General features: G+C 49.9%; 4 protein-coding genes across 8 annotated transcripts; 2 read left to right on the top strand and 2 right to left on the bottom strand.

Moving 5' to 3' along the window:
* Window positions 1–21: 21 nt before the first annotated feature.
* CTNS (cystinosin, lysosomal cystine transporter) lies at window positions 22–6,820 on the top strand. Of its 3 annotated transcripts, none has more exons than XM_058818016.1 (11): window positions 22–92; window positions 500–573; window positions 1,311–1,389; window positions 1,919–2,003; window positions 2,092–2,195; window positions 3,063–3,194; window positions 3,941–4,040; window positions 4,135–4,254; window positions 5,314–5,484; window positions 5,684–5,801; window positions 6,118–6,820. In XM_058818016.1, exons 2-11 carry the CDS (start codon window positions 510–512, stop codon window positions 6,246–6,248), a joined length of 1,104 nt encoding a protein of 367 aa, XP_058673999.1. In that variant the 5' UTR covers window positions 22–92; window positions 500–509; the 3' UTR covers window positions 6,249–6,820. The 3 variants fall into 3 exon arrangements, with proteins under 3 accessions (XP_058673999.1, XP_058674000.1, XP_058673998.1); XM_058818017.1 differs by having other exon boundaries at window positions 67–238; XM_058818015.1 differs by having other exon boundaries at window positions 90–321.
* Window positions 6,821–7,084: 264 nt separating this feature from the next.
* Window positions 7,085–10,800, bottom strand: TAX1BP3 (Tax1 binding protein 3). The gene is made up of 4 exons (XM_058818018.1): window positions 10,708–10,800; window positions 9,258–9,377; window positions 8,901–8,978; window positions 7,085–8,679 (listed from the first exon to the last, which is right to left on the bottom strand). Exons 1-4 carry the CDS (start codon window positions 10,744–10,746, stop codon window positions 8,542–8,544), a joined length of 375 nt encoding a protein of 124 aa, XP_058674001.1. The 5' UTR covers window positions 10,747–10,800; the 3' UTR covers window positions 7,085–8,541.
* Window positions 10,801–10,876: 76 nt separating this feature from the next.
* EMC6 (ER membrane protein complex subunit 6) lies at window positions 10,877–11,710 on the top strand. The gene is made up of 2 exons (XM_058817923.1): window positions 10,877–11,059; window positions 11,162–11,710. The coding sequence occupies exon 2, from the start codon at window positions 11,204–11,206 to the stop codon at window positions 11,534–11,536; it is 333 nt and encodes a 110-aa protein (XP_058673906.1). The 5' UTR covers window positions 10,877–11,059; window positions 11,162–11,203; the 3' UTR covers window positions 11,537–11,710.
* A 609-nt stretch (window positions 11,711–12,319) lies between these two features.
* P2RX5 (purinergic receptor P2X 5) lies at window positions 12,320–22,864 on the bottom strand. Of its 3 annotated transcripts, none has more exons than XM_058817744.1 (12): window positions 22,607–22,864; window positions 19,895–20,045; window positions 19,364–19,540; window positions 18,447–18,522; window positions 17,955–18,051; window positions 17,521–17,601; window positions 16,918–17,056; window positions 15,829–15,965; window positions 15,472–15,565; window positions 14,904–14,969; window positions 14,478–14,560; window positions 12,320–14,103 (listed from the first exon to the last, which is right to left on the bottom strand). In XM_058817744.1, exons 1-12 carry the CDS (start codon window positions 22,741–22,743, stop codon window positions 14,028–14,030), a joined length of 1,314 nt encoding a protein of 437 aa, XP_058673727.1. In that variant the 5' UTR covers window positions 22,744–22,864; the 3' UTR covers window positions 12,320–14,027. The 3 variants fall into 3 exon arrangements, with proteins under 3 accessions (XP_058673727.1, XP_058673729.1, XP_058673728.1); XM_058817746.1 differs by having other exon boundaries at window positions 19,469–19,540; XM_058817745.1 differs by lacking the exons at window positions 14,478–14,560; window positions 14,904–14,969.
* Window positions 22,865–23,606: the final 742 nt, after the last annotated feature.

Raw genomic sequence — 23,606 nt, 5'->3', positions numbered from 1 at the left:
CGCGGTGGGCGCTGGGCGGGGAGTCCGCAGGCGATCGCCTCACGTGAGAGCCGAAAAGGGAAGAACCGGGACGGCACGGGGCACTGAAGGGGGTGGGTTGCCACCCGCTCCCCGGTACCGCCGCCTCGGCAGCGGCGCGTTCCAAACCACCGCGCACCCCGCTCCGCCGGAGCGCCGGAGGAAGGGCGGCAGGACTACAAGTCCCAGAGTGCATCGCGGCGCGCCGCCAGCGGCGAGGGTCTGGCGGGGGCGCGGGGGCTGCCGAGATTTGTAGTCCCGCGCGTTGGGGTGGGGCGGGTCCGTCACGGCAGCAGCGCTGAGGTAAAGATGTGCCCGGGACGGGGAGAGCGGCCCCCTCCGAGGGGAGCTGAGGGTCCCTCGGCCGGGCTGGGGGCCGTGGTGCTGCGGAGGGAGCTGCTTGCCGCGGCTCCCAGCGGAGGGGATGGGCTGTGTGGCCGTGTGGGTGCTGAGGAAAGCTTCTCCCCTGCTTTTTCCGCAGCTTTTCCACCATGAGGACGCGATACCTGCTCCCCGCTCTGCTGAGCCTCTCGCTGGCGCTGCTGGGGCCTGGCGGTGAGTGTTTGGTCAGCCTAGCTTGGGCCCACAGGGCTCCGGAGCAGTAAGAGATGGAAAAGGGCAGCTCTTTAGTTATCCCATTACATCTTACAGGGATACCCGTGCCATGCTTCACATCAGCTCTTCTCTCATTCCTTACCTCGGGTTCTTGTGCTCATACACTGTGCTGAGGTTGTGCACTTCGTGCTCCAAAATCACTTCTGCAGATTGAAGAGTGCCAGGGCTGCAGTCAGTGATAAACTGGGAGCTCCTCTCGTAACTTCTCACACTGTGTGGCAACAGAAAAAAAAAGTGTCCAGGCCAACCTGTGCAACCTGTGTCTCTCTCTGTTTCTGTAAATGTACATTCTCTTGCACATCTGGGTACTTGGATTGAACTTGTGGCCCAATAAACAATTTTATATTAAATTTGGGGCATTTATGACTCCTAGATCACCAGGATCACATCAAGAACCAGGGTGGGTTTGCAGTACCTTTTAACCTTCCCTTTGCATGAACTTTTGTTCAAGCATTTAAATTACTTCCTTGCAACATGTTCAAGTCACAGTTATATACTTCTCTTTTTAAGTTGCTTGGTTTCCCCCTTTGCTTTTTATTGTGTGAACTTTGTGATTGATCTGATACTGCAGGGACCAATGGGTAAAATGTCTATGGCACAAAAAAAGTAGGTTGTTCTTCTCAAGGAGCTGTTCATAGTAATTGAGATTTGTGTGGGTGTTTTTCTCCCCCCCACAGATGGAGCCATTGTGTTGTCAGTCCCTGAAGTAGTTTCTCTAGAAAGTGGAAGTTCAACAAACGTCACTATCTCTCTGAGGTAAAATTATTATTGCAGCTTTACTTTCCCTTTGGAACACGGGCTGCCTTCCATAAGTGAATTTACAATTCCTCCCTTTCTAAAAATTTATGCTTAAGAGAAACTTGCATTTCCTAGAAGGATCACGTCCTGGACAAATGCTCAGTGGAGTTCTTTAGAAAGCTGTGCAGGGCTGTGTCACTTGAAAAGGTTTTGTTTGTTCTGTTTTCTCTTTCTGCTGTAATTTCATGACCCCAAGTACATGTGCCTTGTTTCAGCAAAGGGTAATGAGCACCAGGACAGGACAGGGTCTTTTGGTGACTTTGCCATTTGTGTTGAGAAGAGGGAGGTACAGGGTGGCCATCACTGGATCAGATAAAAGAACCAGTGCAATATCACCCAGTTTGGTGCTGGTTCCTCGGAGTGTGAGGCAGCTTCTGTTGAGTGTGGGCTGCTCATTGCTGAGAGGAATGAGCAGATGCTCCCCTGCAGCCCCAAAGCAACCCCTGAGCTCAGGTACCAGCCTAACTTGTTTTTTCTGCCTTCTCAGAGCTCCACTAAACGACACACTGGTGATAACTCTTAATATTACACACTCCTCAAAGCACAGCACCATTGTTGAACTTCCTGATGAGGTAAGTGAGAGCATAGACTTGTAACCATATGCAAAAAGCTCCTGCTATTATGGTGCAACTCCTCTGTTCCCTCTGCTCTGCCTTGCAGGTACAGTTCCCTGCAGGTCACACTAAAGCAGAGTTCCAAGTGAAAGCAGATGATGTGGGACAAGTAACAGTTTACCTTTATCCCAATAATTCAAATTTAACTGGGTGAGAAACTGCTTTTTGTTCTATTTACTGTCCTGTAGCTTCCTAAAAGTTGGGGTAACTACTCCTAGGAGTTAAATGGGACATGGGTGGGATGCAGTTAAGGAGATTGGTAACCCTGCAGCAAATCCCCAAGTACTCAGATAAATAGAGGGCACAGAAGCAGAGTGGTGTCTTAGATTTAATTACAAGATAGCTGAGTTCTCACAGCTCCTTAGCCTTGTTTTAATAGTGCCTCCCAAAAGTATGGAGATCACAGGCCAGCTTTTCTGCTCTGGGGAGCATTTGGCTGTCAGTGTCCAGTGGAATGCTGTTCTTGCTGTGCAGGATTTGTTCTGGAGTTCCTGGGCTGGGTCAGTCAGGGGAGCCCTCTCCTCACAGATGCCAGTTCTCCCTCCTGGGAAGAGCCCAGCCACATGGAGAAAGCTGGACTGTACTTGCTTGTGGCTCAGATATTACTGAGCAGCAGAGTGCTCCTGTTTTACTTCCTTGTTTTGCTTCTGCTTTTGAAACTCGAGGCAGAGGCGAGCACGCGGAACGCTCACAGGGCAGCACCATCACGAGGGTGAGGATGCAGCTCTGCTCTTGCCCAACAGACCCTGTGCTGAGAGAGGGGAAGCCACAGGCACAAAGTGACCTTTGGGAGCATTCCCAGCGTAAAAGGATGGAAAGGAAAGACTCAGGGAGTGGGAGGTGTCCCAAACATAACAAGGTCACAAATGAAAAGGGGAGGAACTCAGCTGAACCCAACCGAATCTTTTTATTGTCTTGTCTCAACACCTGGACTCTATTTCCTCTCCCAGAACAGAACAAAATAAAATCTTGTGAAAAAAGCTTGAATTAACTGATTCTTTTTGCATTAACCATCAGGCCTAGGATTCAATTTCAAGTGATTCACAGCATCATAGTGAGATATGCTGATGAGGTGATTGGCTGGATCTATTTCGTTGCCTGGTCCATCTCCTTTTATCCTCAACTCTTTGAGAACTGGCGAAGGAAAAGGTAAAGAGATGTGTTTGCAAGTCACTAAAGCACTTCTGCAAATTGTGTTCATGGCTTCAGCTACATCTGTCTTGGTTATTGGGAATTATCCATGGAAAGATGGGGAAAAGGCAGAGGGAGAGTCTGAATAATTGCAGCCCCAGTGAGATTTTATACATGCAGGTTGGAGGGAAACCAAGTGCATCCTACAAACACCTGATCCTAAGATTTGGCATCCAGTATGAATTTGTGATGGAGGAGACTTCCCCATTCCTTTTGGTGCCATGTTGTAAATCACCTGGCTGAGGCAGCTGTGGTGATCACTGTCAAAGATTCCCAGCCTTGAGAGCTGTTTCTCAGACACCTCCTTGTAGTGTCACATTAGGCCAGCTCCCCTTGAGCCAAGTGACTCTGAGTAGGAGCATTATCATATATGAGAGTGAAACCATTTGATCTGGCAATGATGCACTTGTGCTTTATGGGTTCAGGCTGGAAGGGCTTTATCAGACAGGCTGGAAGGGTTTTATCAGACAGGCTGAGCTCATGGAGGAATGCAGTTAAAGAGCAGAGACACAAATTGATCCATGAGAGCTCTGTTATTTCACCCAGCTTCCTGATGAACTCACAGCATTGTGTGGTCACAATGCCTGAAGCTTTTGCTTACACCAGAAACTGTTATAAATCAATACATTCCAGGGTCAATTTGTCCCTGGAACTGCCTGTGACTCTCTAATGCACGTTTCTCCTTTTTTCCCCCCCTTCTTTAGTGTTGTTGGATTAAGCTTTGACTTCATAGCACTAAACCTTACTGGCTTTATAGCATACAGTGTGTTTAATGTTGGGCTCTTCTGGATTCCCCTGATTAAGGTGAGCATGATTCTCTCTTAACACGTGCTGGGGGGTGGGTATGTGCAGAAGGGAGTTAAAACTCGTGCCTGGTTTTGCTTTCTCTTACCTTTAGGAGGAGTTCCTGGTCAGTTATCCCAGCGGGGTGAACCCTGTGGCCATCAATGATGTGTTCTTCAGTCTCCACGCAGTGGCCCTGACCCTCCTCACCATCATTCAGTGCTGCATCTACGAGGTGGGTGCGGGTGCTGGGCTCACCTGCGGGCTCTGCCAGAGCTCCTTCTGCCGGGCACCTCCCTGCTCCATTTGGGCTCCAAAATCCCAAATTCCCTGCACTTCCACCGGCCTTTCCAGGAGCCAGGCTTCACAGCCCAGCTGCCTTCAGCTTTCCTGAGCTAGGAGCACCTCCACTAACTTTATCTACTTCAGCCTCATGGATGTTCTGAGCTTATAAGTAAACTTCTTAGGGACTCAAAATAACGGAGGCAAACAGCCAGGTTCATAAAGTTCCCAAACAGATCTCTAGCCAGCACACAGATTACAGCTCTTCACAGCACAAATGCTTTGCTGTTTCTTTGGAGCATTCTTCAAGCTGTGGTAGGACTTTAGATACTCCCTGCAATTCAAACACATTTTTTTCAGCTGCTTTCCTAAAACAGCTGTAAATGCCCTTTAATAATTCACACTTTTCAAGTGAGACTGATTGTTACAATCAAGTGATTCTTACTTAATCCCATTGATTGTTCCAGTCAGGTGGTTCTTTGTTTGATTTTCATTGTAAAAACCTCTCATCTGAACAGGCCAATTTTCTCTAGATGGTAACTGTTTGTCTTTTTTGGCTTCTTCCTCTGGTCATGCCAAATCTAAAACTGTAACAGCCCATCTGTCATCATTGACAGTTACTACAGAATTTTCTAGTGAAGAATTAGAAAGCAACCATAAATCTTTTACCATAATGGTGTTTATCAGCCTTTTGCACATACAGGAACTCATGATCTCATCAGATTGAATTTTGGAGCTTTGTTACAGATTATGCACCATAAATACTCCAGAATACTGTTCCCCCTGCTCAGGGACAGCAGTGTTTTAAATGATTGATATGAAAATTGCTCATCAGCTCTTGCAAACTTCCAGCTGGTTGCTGTAGCACTTGCTTAATTTTAAAGTTCTCCTTGTGGTACCAGCCTGACTGGTAAAACAGGTTTGGAGTGTAGTGCTGCAGGGTCCTGAGCAAACTATCTTTGTGTCTGGGGATGTGTGACCTGGCCAAAATGTATCTGTGTTTCTATTTCAGAGAGCAGGTCAGAAAGTATCCAAAGTTGTTGTTGGACTCCTGGCACTTGCATGGATCTTCACCTTCACCACGCTGTTCCTGGCTGCAGCTGAGGTGATGACATGGCTGCAGTTCTTGTTCTGCTTCTCCTACATTAAGTTAGCAGTCACACTGATCAAATACTTCCCACAGGTAAATCTGAATTATTCTGCTTGCATTCCATATCCCTGCCACCCTAAGCCTGCAGTATGTGCTCTTGAAAGTCTGAAGAGACTAAACCACCAATGATTATTTATTAATAGTGACAAACCAGTAGAGTTGTACTGAAAATTGCTTGAAAGTCAATCCTAAATATTGTACATGACACTCTGACTGCTTGTCACACCCCCAGGCCTACATGAACTTCCGTCGGAAGAGCACTGAGGGATGGAGTATTGGAAATGTGTTACTGGACTTCACTGGGGGAAGCTTCAGCCTTCTCCAGATGTTTCTGCAGTCATACAACAATGGTAAGCCTAGAACTGAGGTGCTGGAGAAGTCCCACTACAAAGCAGATTATCTCAGAAGAATGATGTTTGTGCTGTGTTGTGGGAAGCAGTTCTTATTGGAAGGATAAAGGATCTGTTCATATTCCCTCAAGATATAAAATGAAGTAGCCATCCTGAAGAAACCACAGTTATTAATTAGCTTTGCATAAGAAGTGCACTGCAGTCAGTCTTGGGTTTGTCTGAGCAGTCCAGAAAATAGACATTAACTTCTCTAAAGGGTCTTAAGACAAAACTACACTTGAGGAGTCAGACTTAACTCTGATTTTGTGTTTGACAGATGAGTGGAGGTTAATCTTTGGAGATCCAACCAAGTTTGGCCTGGGTGTCTTCTCCATCATCTTTGACATTGTTTTCATGGCCCAGCACTACTGCCTGTACAGGAGCCGAGGGTATGAACCTTGTGAATAACAAACATCCCTTGTGGAGACTCAAACTTTACACTGAACTTGGCCCTGCCCTCTCTGAGGGCTTTCAAGATTCTTGCTGCCAGTTACCAGAAATGCTGATTCTGATGTCTGTGACCTGATCCTCTCTGGGCTGGAACACAAACACAAACTGTTGCCTTGCCAAGCACTGGCTGCCAGGTGCCTTAAGGACAGCAAGCCCTCAGCTGCACACAGGGGACTCATGCCTGTTGGAGCTGCACACACAGCTCAGAGGGAGCTGTCCAAGCAACACATGGCTCTTTTTTCACCAGCCACAGGGAAGAGAAAGACCAAAGTGATGTCTTTCTGATTGGAGGTGAAGCACAAAGAGCAGAGTTCTGTCTTCCAAAAATCTGAGATGATGTTTAAGCAACCACTTCATATCTTTAAGTAATGACTGAAGACTGTCTGTGGATCCTAGTGCTGCTGCTGACCTTTCCCAGACAGCTCACACTCCACCACCACTCAGGCTGGCCACAGTGGTACATCACAATAATGGAGTTGGTAACAAATGCACAAATATTACAATTTGAACTCTTTATTAAAAAAATTCTAAAAACCAGAAGCTGTATTCTTATTTCACTGAAAGCTCTTTCAAAGGTGCTAAGACAAGTAATTAGAAGGGAATATGTGCATTTCTACTTGAATGTTTAGAACCTAATGTGTCTTTCTAGATCCCAGGTGAGGTTTGACAGCTTCCCACCAGTGAAACCAGACCCTACTGACCTCAGTAATTCCAAAATCTACCCTTGAGCCAAAAATGGTCACAGCTAGAAGCCCCCAAGTGATGTGGCACTCTTAAATGTAAGGACAAACAGCTCAGGAAAACCAACTTTGTTTTATTGTGTAAAATCAAGTGAAAAAAAGCAGTACAAATAGCAGTGTATCTTTATAGTAACAAAAATAACTCCAACTTGAAAGACTTATAATTTACTACTGAATTCTTAAGTAACAAAATTCCAAAGCAGGGTTGTAGTAATTCCAGAGATACAAAATTGGTAAATAGGCATCTGCTGGTGTGCACAGAACAGTCTGAGATGCATCAATCACAAGGTCCATGGCACAGCAGTCAGGTACTGAATAAATTAGTCTGCCACCTCCTTGTGCTCTATTTACAACAGCTTACCCCAAGGCTGCTTAAGGAAACTATAGATATGTCTAGATCAACTGAAGAGGATTAAAAACTCCAGGTTTTGGGTAACTGTAAAGCTAACTGGCTAACAAACCACAGGATGCTAGATCATGGACTTAGTGTTGCAGCAAGGATCTTCAGCCCTGTGGCATGTTGATTTAAACCACTTAGTGTCCCACTAAAAGTTTAAATTTGGTCAAGAGGCACTTCTGCAAAATTACTGGCATATTCATCTCTTCCATCACTGATTTAAGCAAATCACTGATTTAAGCAAAGTCTTCTAAAAGACAAACCAAAATCCCTCCCATTTCAAGTCTGATAGAAGTGGAATGAAGGACTGAAAACTCTACAGTTACAAGCAGCATTTTGGTAAGTTCAGGAACATTGTTTTGTTTCCTGCTCCATATTCCCTTCAATTAAACTCAGTTCATCTGATGGTACAAATTGGGAACAAGGAGAATTCAGGTTTTACCCTGGCAGTGAGGCTGAACTGTAGTGACCATGAAGTTGTAGTGTATTTCACAGGCATTGAGCTAACACTTGTGTGTTCCTCAGTTGTTCCTTGCCTGAAGAGGATGCTTTATCCAGGGAATCTTTGCAGGAAACTGTAATGCCCCAAACCCTTCAGCCACTCTATCTTGCACACAGTGATTGATTAGTACAGTGCTCTTCCCCACAGCACTGTGCAGCTCTCAACTCTGGCATTTCAATTTGGTAGCACTGTGAGGGACAGGACAGCTCCCTTCTAAAAGCTTAGGCACAGCAAACCCTCGGGTCTCCCATAGCAGAAACCGCATTTCCTCCTAAAAGAGGAGGCTTTTGTGCTACAGAAGAATCCTGTCCAAGTTAAGGCTTTTCCAGTTGCTCTTAGATAACTTGGGTCTGTCCTGTCCTGGAAGCCATGACCACAGAAGTCTTGCCATGTACCTGCAGGGCAGACTTTAGAGAAGCACTCTGCTGAGGGGAGTATTGTTTTACTACTGCCAGTTACACCAGAAGAAGTTAAAATAAAAAAAAAGTAGCGTTTACCACAGGTAGGAACATGCACTCCTTCCACACAACCTGTTCCAGTCTAATAGTTGCTTCTTTCTTTGATACCAGTCTATAGATCTCCCTCCCACCCCCTCCCCAGCTGGATGATGGATTAGGACATCATGGATTGCTGCACAGCCTTCTGCAGGGACTGTCTGGTCACCAGCAGCCTGACCACCTCCTCATTCCTTTTGGTCAGCCTCTTCCTGGCCTGGTCATGGGTCACCATTGTCATATCCCAGCCATTTACCTGGGAAAAAACCATAAAATAAGGCAGGTGCAGGGGCTCACAGGTGTCCTGTGACTGTTCTGTCAGGACCACATAGTGGTTATGGTTATGCCACAGCTCAGTTTATTTATAAACCCCACAAACTATCTTGGGAAGTACCCAGAAGATGATTTTCCCCAGCAGATGTTTCTCTGCACTGTGCAGCTGGTACTGCAGCAGTACTGTCTTATTTTGGTGCTTACCTGCATGATCTTATCTCCAACCTGGAGTCCTGCAACTTCTGCTGGGCCTCCTACTGTCACTCTTGTTACATAAATACCCTGGGAAAAAATGGAGAGTTCATTTACTAAATGTGGGAGGATTCAGTACTCAAGAGCCATTTGACTGACAACACAAAAAAACTCCATAGTGTATTATGAGATTTTAGTCAAAAACAGGCTTATGCAATGCTGGAAAATAGAAAAGGTGGAGAAGTCACTTAAATAACCTCAGCCTGCAAGTGATAATGGGGCAGAGGGTAGCTATGATAGAGGGCAGATGATGATTTGGGCACCTCAGCCTTTGGGAGAGGGAATTGCTACAGAAAAAGATTGCCTGACCTTGTCAGTCTTGTCTTCAGAGAAAGGATTCTGAGTAGGGTCCTGATCAATGCCACCCCCAATGCTGAATCCCAGAATCAAATTGTCACCGTCACGAAGCTTATGTATTTCAATTCTTTGCTGGAAAGAGAAAGAGATCAAATAGCTGAGCATTGTGACGAGTGGAAGAAATTTCAAGTACATTTCAGACACTGGTACTTCAGATCCAGTCAGATTGTTTTTCACACATATCCCACGACACAGCCCAGCCCCTCAATTACTCAGAGCTCTCCTGCCTGTCCAGAAATAGAAAGGAACAACACTAAAATCAGAGCAGGTCTCTGTAAACATGACTCATGCCTTGATAAGCAGCAGTCACTCATGCCCAGCCTCATCTTGCTCATTACCCACATGCCTTATGTTCCTGCTAGTCCTATCAGCAGAAATGACAACCTATTATTAGGATGGTTCTTTTTCAGGATAACTTTTGTAACCCGGGGCAGGTTCCTCACTGCCCGATGCACAAAGGCATCTGAGCAGCTTTGTGCACTGTGTCAGCACTGTAGAAATGCCAGCTGCTGCAATTCCTGAGCCAGGGTGAAAAGCCACGGTCTTAACTGACACAAAAACCTCTCAAAAGGTGCTTCCACCCTATCAAATGGAAGATGTTCCTGCTCATTCCAGCGGGGTGGATGAGATGACCTTCACGGGTGCCTTCTAACCCAAACCATTTAGTGATCCTCCTGTCACACAGACCTTGAACTGCCCTGCTGAATTCCAAACTCCCCGGATTCCAAACATCCGTGTCCTCAGCGGGAGCACCCACGCAGGCACAGCCCAGACACAGCCAGGGGAAAGCGCAGAATCCCTCCCTCGCACTGCGCGCTGATTAAAGCCATTATCTCACTGTGAAGCTCTGCTTCCCAAACCGCACCCAGACACGCAGGTGCTTATCCTGCCCTCAGAAGGGATCCGCACGGTACCGGTACCGGGAGAACGGCGGGTTCCCTCCCTCTTCTCTCGAGCAGCCTCGGTCCCCCCGCCCGGCGGAGTTTCCCCTCCGTTCTCCCACCCGGTATCGCGGACGGACAATCTGACAGCGGGGAGCGGCCACCGGGCCCGGCGGCGCTGCGGACCGAGCGGCCGCGCCCTTCGCCGGCGGACCGGGGCTGCCCGGGCACCTCCGCCCTCCCACAGCCCGCAGGGCGCTGCCGGTCGGCACCGGTACCGGCACCCGTGTCCCCGTCCTGACCTGCGCCCTTCGCCCGCTCCTTCCACACACCCGCGAACCGGAGCTGCCCCGGGGCGGCACCTCCGCCCACTGACATCGCCCGGGCACCACCGGCATCCCCCGCTCCATCCCCGCCAGCGGCCCCCGGGCACCACCGGCATTCCCCTCCCCATCCCCGCCAGCAGGCCCCGGCACGGCATCCCCCGAATAGCGGTGCCCGCCCCTCCCGTGCCCGCTCACCACCACGGCGGTGACCGGCTGTCCCGGTACGAACGCCATGTCCGCCCCGTCGCCGCCGCCGTCCGAACAAAAGCGCCTCACCCGGCCCCGCCCCTCGCTCCCCGCCAGCCAATCCGGCCCCGCCCCTCTCTCCCCGCCAGCCAATCCGGAGCCGCCCCGCCCACGGCGCACCGCCCGCTCGGCCGCATCCCGTCGTTCCCCTGGCCAAGATGGCGGCCGGGCGGTGGCGGTGGCGCGGTCTGGGCGGGCCGGGCCCGGCGGGCGGCCCGCGGTAACGGGCGCTGTGCGGGGACCCTCGGCGCGCTGCGAGGCCTGACGGAGCGGCGGGGCTGCGCGCCGCCGTGGATGAGAGGTATGGAGGAAGGGGAGGACGGGCGGTAGGGCCCGCGGGGCTCTCCCGGCGGCCTGAGGGAGGCCGGGCGGGCTCGTACAGAGCGTGTTTGCTTCACCTCAGTGTCGGTGCGAGCGAGGAGCTGCCCGAGCCCGGCGCGGAGCCATGGCCGCCGTGGTGGCCAAGCGCGAGGGGCCGCAGTTCATCAGCGAGGCGGCGGTGCGGGGCAACGCGGCCATCCTGGACTATTGCCGCACCTCGGTGTCCGCGCTGTCGGGAGCCACGGCCGGGATCCTCGGCCTCACCGGCCTGCACGGCTTCATCTTCTACTTCCTGGCCTCCGTCCTCCTGTCCGTGCTGCTGGTGCTGAAGGCCGGCCGGCGGTGGAACAAGTACTTCAAGTCGCGGAGGCCGCTGTTCACGGGGGGGCTCGTGGGAGGGCTCTTCACCTACGTCCTGTTCTGGACTTTCCTGTACGGAATGGTTCACGTGTACTGATGCACGGAATGTTCGCCGCTGCCGGAGCTGCAGGACTCTTGCCAAAAGTCACTACACCATAGGCCAGCTCACTTTCCAAACTGTTGTCCGTGGCTCGTGTCGTTAATGCTGTTGGTAAATTATGTCCAAGTACGAATTAATCAGTAGCACTGTTCTAATTAAACTGAATGTGAAGCACCGTTTGGATGGCTCCTGTTTTTTTGGTTATTTTTTTTTTAAGGATAATTTCTGTCCCTAAAAACAGGCACAGCTGTGGGGTTTGATTGATATAGTGCCTTGTATCCTTGGTGGTTTGGATACACGCACCAATTACAATCCCCTCTGGAATTGCTACACACAAATATTGGAGTAGTAACACAGCACCCTGAAAAATGAAATTATTTAAAAATAATTCCACTGACACAAGAAAATAATTAAGTTGATGTAAAGGTTTGGTACAGAAACATACATGCAAATGTTCTCTTCCCTTATTGCCATCAGTAAATGGCACTGGCACAGGTGCTTGTCACTGATCTCCAGAAAAGCCACAAAAGGGGATAAATCCATCACCCACCATCCAGGTAATGCCTTTCCTCTAGCCCTGTTCCTGCCAAAATAAGTGATTCATTGATTTGCTCACATCACTATCACTACACCAGGTGGTTTGACCTGAAAAAACACTTACAGAGCACTCCCAGGGAGCACTGGCCTAAAGTGACACATTTTATTGCTGAACATGAAACACAAGGAGAAAAAAAAGAGTCAAAGTCAAGAGACGAGCTCCTGAGAAGGAATCTGGTTATGTTTTATTAACAGCAGGGGTTGTAGGAGTTGTGTTACACAGCCTAAAGAAAGGAAACATTCTAGGGGATCTGGGAGGCCTGGAGACTTAGATTCAGGAAATAGCTTTGGTCCTCTCACAGGAGGATGTTTCAGCAAGTTAAAACAATGGTTTCAGCAGAGCACAGTCAGCTTTGCACGTCAGGAGGAGCTGCTTGCTTGCCAGGAATTGTGCCAGGCCCTGACGGCACGCAGGGGGTTCACTCTGTGTTTCACCATCTAGAAATTGCTCAATTCCAATTAAACCCTGGCAGTCAAAAGCCTGGTGGGAACACTTGTGCAGTTCCCCACGTGGTGACTCTTGTTTGCCTTGAGGAGAGACTCCTGACATGGAGAAAAGGTTTTGGGTAAGATCAGAGCACCAAAGGTACACAGCTTATCCTAAATGAACTCCAGTGTTTAATTCTATTTTCTAGCCCCATTTTTGGCTCACTACACAGAAGCAGAGGGGAGGAACTAGACAGGGTGGGGTTTGCTGTCAGTGACTGGGTTCAGAGTTTGCCACTAACAGAGGTGAATTTTAATTTAGGATGAACCTGTACCTCAGAGTAACAACCTTAAAGAAGCTGAAGCAGAGGTGGGTGCAGCTGCTGGTGCCATTTGTGCAAACACTCAATGGCAGCAGCTCCCTGATGCCACCCTCAGATGCTGCAGCAGGAGCATCTTTAACTTTTGGTATTCAAAGCATGCACAGAAACATTTAATCTTCATCAGGACAGCTCCCAGTCTGTGGTGATGGGGCAGCATGTACAGAACACAATGAAATTCCTTAAGCCCTTTTCTGAGATTGGTTACATCCTCACATGAGATAAATGGACAAAATGGGCTGCAGGGAGAGTGATTCTGCTGAGAGACAAGCACTTGTGTTTCCTGGAGGTCACTGCTGTTGCAGTAGCAGGCAGATATGTCCTAACTTTCCCTGCTGTTGGTGGATTTGGAGGAGGCTGGCCCAGCCTGTGGCCCTGGCAGAGCTGCCCCTCTCAGTGTGCAGCACAGCCCGGGGTGCTGTGAGAAACAGAGGCGCTGAGTGCCCTTCCAGACCTGCCCAGCATGAGAAATCAGGCAGCGGTGCAGCGAGGACAGTCCCAGCAAATGACAGCAGGCACAGGAGGCGGGAGCTGTGCAGGGGCTCCACGTTGCTGCTCAGTGACTGTGCCCCCTGCCTCAGGCCCTGCAGGACCACAGCCCCAGCTCCAGTGCCACATTTCCCTGCATTTCCTGAGCAGAGCAGTCCTGCTGCTTCACGCCTGATGTCACATCATCACCCAGGCAGGAGCTGGAGGCAGTGGCTGCCACAGTTGGGTTTCAGCTTCAGCCCTTCCCAAAGTGCTCCCATCACAGCTTTTCTCCACATGGAAGCAAAGCACAGCCACAGGACAATGCTGGCTATTGGCATAAGTACATATATATCTACCAGTGGATATAAAAACATTCATTTGGTGCCTTCTTTGTCCTTTTATAAAAATTCTTTTATAAATCCATAGTGACGACACGTGTTGCAAGCTCAGGATCCCAGAGAAATCTCAGGGAAGAAAGGCAGTCTTTAGAGAAGGCTTTTTCCTCTGAGAATCCTGATCATAGCAGGCCTGATCTGGGCTATGTCCACCTCCCAGTGCTGGTGTGGTGCCACACCTGTGTGGGTTTCCTGGAGCTGGCAGAGCCTCTGCTGTGCCTAGAGCCCATCGAGCTGCTCCGGGCTCTGATTCCCGTTCAGCGTAGGGCTCGACAGGGACTTCCTGGAGTTGGACCTGGGGAAACAGGCACAGGGACAGGATGAGCAGCTTGGGATTGTTTCAGGAGGCAAAAATGTTCCCAGCCAGGCCTGGCTCACCTTACCCAAAGGCCCCTCCACATTGCAGTTTCAGAAGGCTCTTGGAGCTGCCCCAATTCCACCCTCGGTCATGAGGGACCAACAGCACGAGGCCATTGCCAGTCCAACCATGACACAGCAGCTGCCTGTGCTCCCCAGCTCACTGCAGCAAGGAATTACAGAGGAAGCCAATAACTTGGCCAAAATCATTTGGAAGAATATAGTTCCCTGGAACTGTGCTCCTGTATCTCCTCTTTTCTATCTCTCTTAACAAAAAGCCATGATTTTTAACACAAAGCCAGGCTCACTTACTTGACTTCCTCATACTTTTTGCCTCGATAAAAGTTACTCTTCTTGATCAGGTATATCAACACCAGGTCACAAAAGAAAGCTCCCTGCAAAGGGATAAAACTTTTGTCTAATCTTTGAAACAAAAGAGGAAGTGTTCTTGGTGTCATTAGAAATAAACATTAATGAAATAATAATTTATGAACACTGTAGAAGCAGTGTTTTCCTTCATTCTCCAGGACATGTATATACAATATATAGCCTGTGTGGATGTTTAGACTATCAGGTTTATTAACAAATGGTTTTAAGATAGGACACAGACACACACGTGGCTGAGTAATCCGAGTAGTTAAGATTCTGCTGGAGAAGGTTTAAACCCCCCCATCCCATTCTCATCCCATTTGAAATCTGGGTCCCCTGGGGTTACTTTAACACAAAACATTCACTTACAGCTCCCATGAGTGCCAGCCCCGAGCTGATATTGATAATGGTGGGAATGATGTTAAATTTCCCTGCCTGGAAGAACAAAGGTCATGAAGTCACTGCTGAGATTACAACCCACAAAACAAACCCAAGGGTGTGGCACTGCCCTGGGGAAGCTGCTGCTGCCCCTGGGTGTGTTTTGTTCCCAGGCACAGCCAGGGGGGATTTGCAGTGAGCAATCTTGGAGGCTGAAGGTCTGTGTGTCTTGGGTCTGACTGTCCCTGGCTGCATTTCTGAGCTTGCATCATCCCTGGATTAGGCTTCTTTTCTCTCTGCAGTGCTTGCACATGGAAGACAAGTCTCTGGGGCACATTTATTTCTGTTGGGCTTTACACGAGCCTGGTTTTAAGTAGAGGAGGTGCAGGCCCAGCTGCACTGCAGGTGATCTCTCTTATATAGGCATTGGATCCACATGGATGGATGGGAAAAGCCCTTTCCTACAACAAGCCAGAGAGGCTATCTCCACCTCAGAGCTGCCTCCACCCACTTCTTTCCTTTCTCTGCAGGCTCTGGCCCACCCTGGCCTGGCCCTCACCTTGCCATTCACCATCACATCGAAGCGGATTCCGTAGGCTTTAATGAGCGTCCGGTAGTCGACCCCCTCAGCATCCCGGTAATACTTGGCAAACCTGGAAAACAGCAATGCTGGATTTAATTCCACCTGCCCATCTGAAGCCTTTCATCCCTTCAAAGAGATCTTTTCCCTTATCAAAGCCAGCATCAGCCTGCCAGGAGCACTCTCTACCTCCCTCCCTCCTCTGCAGCACTCTGTGCTCGGCTGCAGCAGGGCCTGGCACAGGCTGGTGCCACTCCACTGCCAACATCCAGCACCTGCAAGCTCAAACAGCCCAGCCCAGCTGTGGCACTGCATTGTGCCCTCCTCTGTACCCACCTGAAGTTGTACCCAGAAGAGATGGAGGTTTCTGCAGACTTGTTATCCAGCCGGCTAAAAGAATAGTGAGGATTACATTCAGAAGGGGCTTTATCAAGATCACAGTTCCATTCAATCTGAATTCCTATCACACCACCCTTAAAAGAGAGAGACAGGGGGAGTTGTTTAAGCTTAGCTCAGTTAAAGTGTCTTCAAGTCTGTCAGACCCTTGGGCAGATTTTCCCCAGGTGCAAGAAGCAGCTGCACTTCTGGTCAAACAAGGGGGCACACTCGTGCCTAGGCTGAGTTCAGGTGTGTGACATTAATCCCAGTATTACTCTACAACCCCACTTCTCCCTGAGGTTTCTCCTCTCAGGACATTGATTTCATTCCATTCCACTCCACACTTCAGTGGAGAAGATGATCTTTTATGCAGGGGTGGATTTCCAGAGTTCTGGGTTTAATCCAATGCTGTAGTAATAATGTTGAAATTAATAATAATCCCTGCTGGCAGAGCAGCAGTGTGGGCAGCCCTGAATAGAAGGTAAGTGACACAACTGTCGCAGACATCTTTTTATGAAAATCCTTTTCTTGGGAGTTTTTCTTCCTGATAAGCTGTGAGGCCTCAGGGAAAAAAATGTAAATAATGGTTTTCTACTGCTGTGGAATGCAACAGGTGGATCTGTGATTGGTCTCATGTGCTTGTTTGTAATTAATGGCCAATCATGGCACAGATGGCTCTCTGTCCAAGCCACAAGCTTTTGTTATTCATTCTTTTCTATTCTTAGCTAGCCTTCTGATGAGAACTTTTTCTTCTATTCTTTTAGTATAGTTTTAATGTAATACATATATAATAAAATAGTAAATCAAGCCTTCTGAAATATAGAGTCAACATCCTCGTCTCTTCCCTCATCTGAAAACCCCTGTGAACACCATCACACACAACCAGCTGTTTTAGAGAACCCCCGTTCCCTGGGGACAGGAGAAATGGGACCAGCTTGACTTTAGGCACCTGTGCAGTGCAGTGCAGGAGGCAGCTCGCAGGGCAGTGACTCTCAGAGCCTCCCAGTGATCCAGCTGGGAACACCCAGGAGCCCCAGGCACTCCTACCTGCAAGGCCATTTCCTGGAAGTCGCCCCCAGCCCAGCGGACGATGTTGCCCAGCACGAAGATGGGGCAGTAGGGATGCTCCTGGCTGTACCGGCAGCTCTTCAGGTAGGACTCGTTGTCAGTGGCCAGCACGTTCATCCTGCACGTGGGAAACAGGGAAATCCACCTTGGCTCCCCCTTTCCTTGCCTTCAGAGCCTGCAGCAGGACTGCAGAGACAAGAGGCTTCTCCAACACCCTCCGTGCACCCTGAGGGTGTCTCTGGTGCTGGCCTGGGGAAAGCAGCCTGTCCCACAAAAATGATCTCCTGGCCAGCTGAATCTGGGCTCAAGAAAGAGAGCCCACACAGAACAATCTGTTCACACAGAACAGATTGCCAGACTGCTCCAGGGTGATCTATTTTTCTCAAGAAAAACAATAAGATTCTAGAAATGCCTATCTGAGCCAGGACATGCATATTTCTACACTGCTTTAGTTTGTTCACATTGCATCAGCAAACCAATATTTTTTAAATTTGCATTTTTTGCCAGCCTTGTCCAGGCACTTTTCTGGAGGAGGGGGAATGTCTGTTAAGCAGGAGCAGCTCAGGAAGCTGTGGCACTTACTTGGAGAACTTAAACTTGGGGAAGCGAATGGAGTTCTTGATGTAAACAGTGAAGTTTTCTGCACTGCCCAGAAGTGGCTTCCTGCAAGAGAAAGGTTTGTTCTCTGTCTTTGTCCCCTGCCCACATGTGAAATCTTGAATTGCCATTTAGAAGCAGCTTTATCCAGCAGGCTGGATGGCACCAGGCCAGCTGTGCCACTTCCCCCACAGTGCCAGCAAGGGGTTGGTGAGGACATGCAGGTCCAGGGGACACCCCCAGAGCTGGGAGCAGACGCAGGGAGAGCAGAGGCCCAGTCCTGCCAGGGGGAGCCTTGCAGAGCCCCCTCCTGCACTGAGCAGCCAACATTCCAGCAAGCACCCAAGCAGAGGGGACACAGGAACTGCCCTGGGTGACACACAAGCCGAGCAACTCAAGCTTGGAAAGCAGACACGTACTTGGGCTTGGATCTTTTCTCCACTGGGCACCAGGCCAGTATCTCACAAGTCCCTCTGATGCTGCCCCTGTCTTTCAAACAACGGCCAGTCTTAACCCCTGTGAGCAGACAGCACAGAAAAGGTCACACAGCAGGCACCTCCTCTCCTTGCCCACAGGGCATCTGAGAATTCAGGATTTTCCCTCTCCTCCCTGCTGTGAAAGGGCCTCTCAGCTGGAACAAACACCCTCTTGTTGTGCCTCTCAGCAGCCTGGGGTTCCCTGGCCCAGCCAGCACAGAGCTGTGAGCAAGGCAGGGATCTCAATAAAAAAGGGGAAAGGAAAAAGGGAAGGGGGAAAAGGGAAAGGGGGAAAGGGGGAAAAGGGGAAAGGGGGAAAAGGGGAACGAAAGGAAAGGCCTTGATGCACTCTGCAGTCAGAGATCTGGGGGCTGTACCCAGGCTGAGGGCTCTGAAGGACACCAGACACAGCTCAGACAGGGACATGTCCCTTACCATTGCCAGCCACCACTGCTTCCCCTTCCAGGCAGTCCGTGTCCCTGTCACACAGGGCATCGGGAATGCTGGCACTCTGCAGAGGGGAAAGGACACAGGTGACAGTGTGACAGGACACCAGAGACACAGAAAGGGGGGTGGGTTCTGTGTGGGCACTAAAACCACACTGCTGAAGTGGTAACTGGGGGTCATGCACAGATATCCCACCACCAGGAGCACCAGCACTCAGCCACACCCTCCCAGTTTTGGGTTCTGCTCAGTCTGGAGAGGGACAGACTGGAAAAACCAACATTAGTTTCACCAAAGCCAGGCAAGAGGCCACTTTGCTGTAGGATAACCCTACCTTGGATCTAAGCCACAAAATTCTCTGGCCCAATGTGCCCCTGTCCTGGCCACCAGAGGACAGCAGTGCCCTGACCAAGCCAGCTGTGCTCCTGGTGTGACATAGAAAATGCTTCTGCTCCATGGACAAAAATCCATCTGCTCCATGCACAGCACTCCCTGCACAGCCACACACCTCCTCCCCGGGCTCCAACCCACTCCAAACATCTCCACAGAGGATATTCCACAAGCACCTCATGCCTTTGGCCTTTAGGGAATGTTCTGGAAGGAGCTGAGCAGCCACCCCGTGTCTGGGAGGAAACCAGAGCCTGAATGTTCAGCACTTTCCAGGATGGGGCTCTTAAAAAGTCTCCTCTCCCCATAACTACCCTGAGTCACATCAAATTTGTTTTCCCAGGGCCTTTCCTAACCCTGAGCAATCACTGCCTGGTCTCATCTCCAGCTGGGCAGAAATTCAACACCACCTAAAGTCAGGAAGTCTCTGCATGATCAATGCCTCTGGAAGTTAAGACAGCTGAGCCTCCCAGATTTACAGTACTTTCCCAGATTAGCTTTTACACTACAGGAAAAAATACTTGTCTTCCATCCTTCCTTTCTTTGTGGCTCCAGAAGTGTCCTCTGTCAGCTCCTAGCCCCGGTTTTGCAGGGGTCTGGGGGTCAAGGGGCTCAGTTCTTCCTACCTCAGCACACGTGGCTTGTCTCTGGTTTGGGGTCACAATCAGATTTGTCATGACAAAGAAGACACTTTCACCCTGCAATAAACAAAGAGTCAGAAAACTTGGTTTACTCTCAAAGTACTTGTAAATAAGGAGCACGAAGCTCTCTTCAGAAGAGAGCAACCCCTTCTCCCCACGGCTTTTCAGGCTGAGATACACCACCACCCTTTGTGTGGGTATTTGGATGAATTCCCTCACACTGTGGGTGCAAACACAACCATGAGAGCCATCCCACGGTCCTGGGGGGAGGCAGAGCACCCCCAGCATCTCCAATAAAAAACTCACAGCAGAAAACCCCTTCCAGCATCGCCTTCCTGTATCCCAGCTCCTGCTAATTCACAGGGAAGAGCTGGACAGATCCCTTCAGCACCCACAGGGGGTTTTGCCAACCTGGGGAGGGATGACATAGTCTGCAACATCCCAAATCCTCTCCCCCAGCTCCGAGGTGTTGGTGAAGGCCACCCCTTTCAGCTTGGTGATGACAGAGCTCTGCAGGGACGTGTCTGTGTCCTGGTAGCCTTTCTTGACCACAAACACCCACCTGTGAGAACACAGCAGCGTTAGGGAATGAGTCAGACAGAGAAATTCACACTGAGGTCAAATCAAAACATGCCAATGGCACCAAACCCTCTGACACTGCTACTAAAGGATAAAGTCCTGGACACAAGCTGTGCTTGCCAGCAGTGGAGGAATGTGTAATAACAGGTCATGAGGTAAGAAACCAAAGGCTCCATCTGTGCCACACTCAGCAGCCTCAGAAAGGGAAAGGAAGAGCAGGGCTGTGTCTTTCTCAGGAGGAAAAACAAGAGAGGCTTTTGCAGGTTCACAAGGGCAGAACTCTCACTTCAGCACACAGAGCCTGAGCCACACACCAGGCTGGGACAGGGAACCCCTCAGCTGAGCTGGCAGGAGCCTGCAGGGATGTTCCCAGCTGGATCCAGCTCCTTTGTGAGCCAGGGTGATGGGAACAGCCTGGCTGCACCCTGGGACAGCTGCTGCCTTGCTGAGCCATCCAGGGAAAGCTTTGCTCCCTCCTCTCCTCTGGAAGCAGCAGGAATTCCATTGCCCTGGGTGAAAACCTCTGGATCAAATGAAACACTTCCAGCTCCCCCACAACACTGCTAAAATCACCTGCCAGGACAATAAATCACCCTTGAAGAAGCTGAAGGTGCTGGGGCAGGTTGGGAGAGGGACAGAGGCTGAATCTGTGGCACAGCTCCCCTTTTCAGGGCTCTCCTGCCCACAGAGGCTGAGCAGCACTGGTGGCACCCAGCCCTTCACCTGCCACGTGTGACAAACCTGCACATGAGCACTCCCCACTGTAATAAACACATATTATAATACTGGCTTTTCACAAATATTGAAATGGATGCTAAATGTATAATGTCAAAGTAACTTTGCTGTAAAGATATAGTTTATATTTCTGTTAGAGTGGTGAAATAGCTGATAGAAGTATTTTTGTGCTGGGGTAACATTCAATGAACACAAGAAGACCCCTGCTATTGATATTCCAACTGTCAGCACTTACCATCAACAGAAAATATGGCCCAAAGCCCAAACTGGAGGTGATGATAAGAATGATGAAACCACAACCAAGGAATAGAGATGCTCTGAAAAGGCAGCCCTGAGGATGAGCCCTGCTCAACAATTCCTGGAACATGTTAACTGGTTTGGGGGGAAGTTTCAATATGCCTAATTGTTTATTAACATGCAACAGGCTGATGCAATAGGAATGGTACATAAAGGCTGGTTCTGAAATGGTCAGGGTGCTCTTGGTGGAATGCCAAGAGGCACCTGGCCGTTAAACCAATTGCTTTATTGACTTTGTCTCCTATTGTCCATTATTAAACTTTTACATTTTCACAGGAGAGTCAACTCTGTTTTTCACACCCACCCTGGGAAGTTTCCTCCTCTCCCCTTTTCCCAAGAACACTGATTTCCCCCCTCCCAGGAGGGCTCAAAAGCAGATCCCTGCATTTTCTGCAGCCAATCAATGAATCAATGGCAGCCGCACGCTAGAAATAGCCCAGAAGGGTTTGCTGATCCCCACCCCAAGCCAGGATGTGAACAGGGACGTGTTCCTGTAAGCCCCAGGCACGGAGGGGTCACTGCAGGGACCATCAGTGACACTGCCAGGGGTCTGCAGGAGCCACAGATGCCAGAGGAGGAGCAGAGCCCTGCCCTGTCCATGCTGTATCCCCCTCAGCAATGCTCTGCACAGGATTCCTCCTCCAGCCAGCCCGTGCCAGAGTGCTGGGGAGCTGCTCTGCTCCCTGGGACTGCACAGCTTTCTATAAATACCCCCAGCACCTAAAAACGACTCTGCTATATTTAATCAGTGGAAACACGAGGTGTGGGAAAGGTGACGGGACCAGGAGCACAGACTGTCACCATCTAAAAAGCCCCAGAAACTCAAGAATCAGCAGCACAGGGTGGATAATTCCAGGTCTGAGCCTGCAGGGACTGGTCACACACCAGTGTGCCCAGTGTGCTGCAGAACTGGGCCTTTCCCAGGCTGTCCCTGAGCCAATGCCCTGCTCTGAAATGAATGCAAAGCAGCTGACATTGCTGCTGCTGCTGCCTCAGCCCCCACAGCCTGGCTGCTGCAGCCACTCCAGCACAGAAATCCCCCATTTTCTGCTTTTCCCTCCCATTTGCACCTGAGCAGGTCCTGGTGCTGTGCAGAGAGCACAGGTGTGCCCCAAGGCTCAGCACCAGGGCCGATAATGCTCCTTTGTCCTGAGGAGTCACACAGCAGGGTTTGGCACCACTCCCACAAAATATAGAAATAAAGACATAAATAATGCAGCACAAAGCCATAGACACTGGGTCTATTTTTAACCCAACCTTAATCTGAAGGGTAGAGCTGAATCTAGCCATCCCTAGCAGGTGAAAAATCAGACATAACCTATTAGACACAATAAATGCAGCTGTATAAACCTGTCTGATTACCTGCACTGAAATCGGGCTGTCCCTGTGTGCAGAGTGCCCTAATTTATCTTTATCACAGCAAAATATGTCCTTATCATAGCAAAACCCATCCTTATCACAGCAAAATCCACCTTTATCACAGCAAAACACGAAGCAGAGTGTGATTCTTACCCCACCAGGTAAGCCAGGATGGAGAGCTGCACCACTCGGTAGAGGACCCCGACCTTCTTGTTCTTGGCAATGACGTATTTCTCGGTTTTATAATCGAAGAGAGACAGAAATAAAGCCTTCCAAGCCACCTGCCCCATGCTCCCAGCTCGCTCGGTGGCTGGAGCAGGCTCAGCTCGCACCACCCACACGTGCAGTGCATGGAAACCTGAGACAGCAGCCCTGCTCTCCTCCTCCTCCTCTTCCTCCTCCCTCAGCTGCTCTCCGGCAGCAGCTCAGTCAGGAGCCAGCAGCTGCACTGTCACATCCTTCCTGAGCTGCTTTCCAGCTGATTCATCCCTGGGGATAGCCCCTGGCCCCCTCCAGGTTTCATTTTCTGCCCCTCAGGAAATGTTTGGAATTAAATAGCACAAAGCACAAATCGTGTGTCACAGTGCTCACACAGGCACAGAATGGGCTGGGCTGGAAGGGACCCACAGGAACCACCCAGCCCAGCCCTCAGCCCTGCACAGACAGCCCAAAAATCCCACCCAGTGTTTGCAAACACTCCTGGAGCCCTGGCAGGCTGTGCCCATTCCCTGGAGCCTGGCAGAGCAGAGGATGCTCAGCATTTTCCTGATCCACCCTGACCCAGCTGCAGCCCTTCCCTGGGTGCTGTCACTGTCACCAGAGCTCTGCAGCACCCAGGGGACACAGGGACAGCCTCTCACCATTTCTCAGTGATTAAAGCCTTTATTCAGCCCTTACAGGATGAATGCATTGGGGTAAATTTTTGATTTCTGACACGTTTGCATGAGCAATGAGAGGCAGAGTCCTTGAGAACCTGTCTGGTTCCCACTCCTTCCCACCAAACCCCAACTTGAGTAACTCATTAATAAACTCTTCATGTGCTTTAGGATAAATCAATGCTCTCCAGGAACTGGACACGAGGAAACAAGCACAGAGGGTGAGCAGCCTGGGTTTGTCTCAGGATAAAACGTGGACAAGAGCTCCCAGCCAAGCC

This window comes from Ammospiza caudacuta, chromosome 20, assembly GCF_027887145.1.
Source record: "Ammospiza caudacuta isolate bAmmCau1 chromosome 20, bAmmCau1.pri, whole genome shotgun sequence".
NCBI lineage: Eukaryota > Metazoa > Chordata > Aves > Passeriformes > Passerellidae > Ammospiza > Ammospiza caudacuta.
Note: the sequence above shows the minus strand (reverse complement) of the source record. Positions and strands in the feature narration are given on the sequence as shown.

Coding starts and splice junctions, on each gene's coding strand:
- CTNS (XM_058818016.1), top strand. CDS start 510: ATGAGGACGCGATACCTGCTCCCCGCTCTGCTGAGCCTCTCGCTGGCG. Junction 2,196..3,062: donor AATAATTCAAATTTAACTGG/GTGAGAAACTGC, acceptor ATTAACCATCAG/GCCTAGGATTCAATTTCAAG. Junction 5,802..6,117: donor TCTGCAGTCATACAACAATG/GTAAGCCTAGAA, acceptor TGTGTTTGACAG/ATGAGTGGAGGTTAATCTTT.
- TAX1BP3 (XM_058818018.1), bottom strand. CDS start 10,746: ATGGCGTTCGTACCGGGACAGCCGGTCACCGCCGTGGTG. Junction 8,979..9,257: donor CTGAAGACAAGACTGACAAG/GTCAGGCAATCT, acceptor ATTTTTTCCCAG/GGTATTTATGTAACAAGAGT. Junction 8,680..8,900: donor TTGGAGATAAGATCATGCAG/GTAAGCACCAAA, acceptor GTTTTTTCCCAG/GTAAATGGCTGGGATATGAC.
- P2RX5 (XM_058817744.1), bottom strand. CDS start 22,743: ATGGGGCAGGTGGCTTGGAAGGCTTTATTTCTGTCTCTCTTCGATTAT. Junction 17,057..17,520: donor CCCAAGTTTAAGTTCTCCAA/GTAAGTGCCACA, acceptor TCCCACGTGCAG/GATGAACGTGCTGGCCACTG. Junction 14,561..14,903: donor GGCTGGCACTCATGGGAGCT/GTAAGTGAATGT, acceptor ATCCCTTTGCAG/GGAGCTTTCTTTTGTGACCT.
- EMC6 (XM_058817923.1), top strand. CDS start 11,204: ATGGCCGCCGTGGTGGCCAAGCGCGAGGGGCCGCAGTTCATCAGCGAG.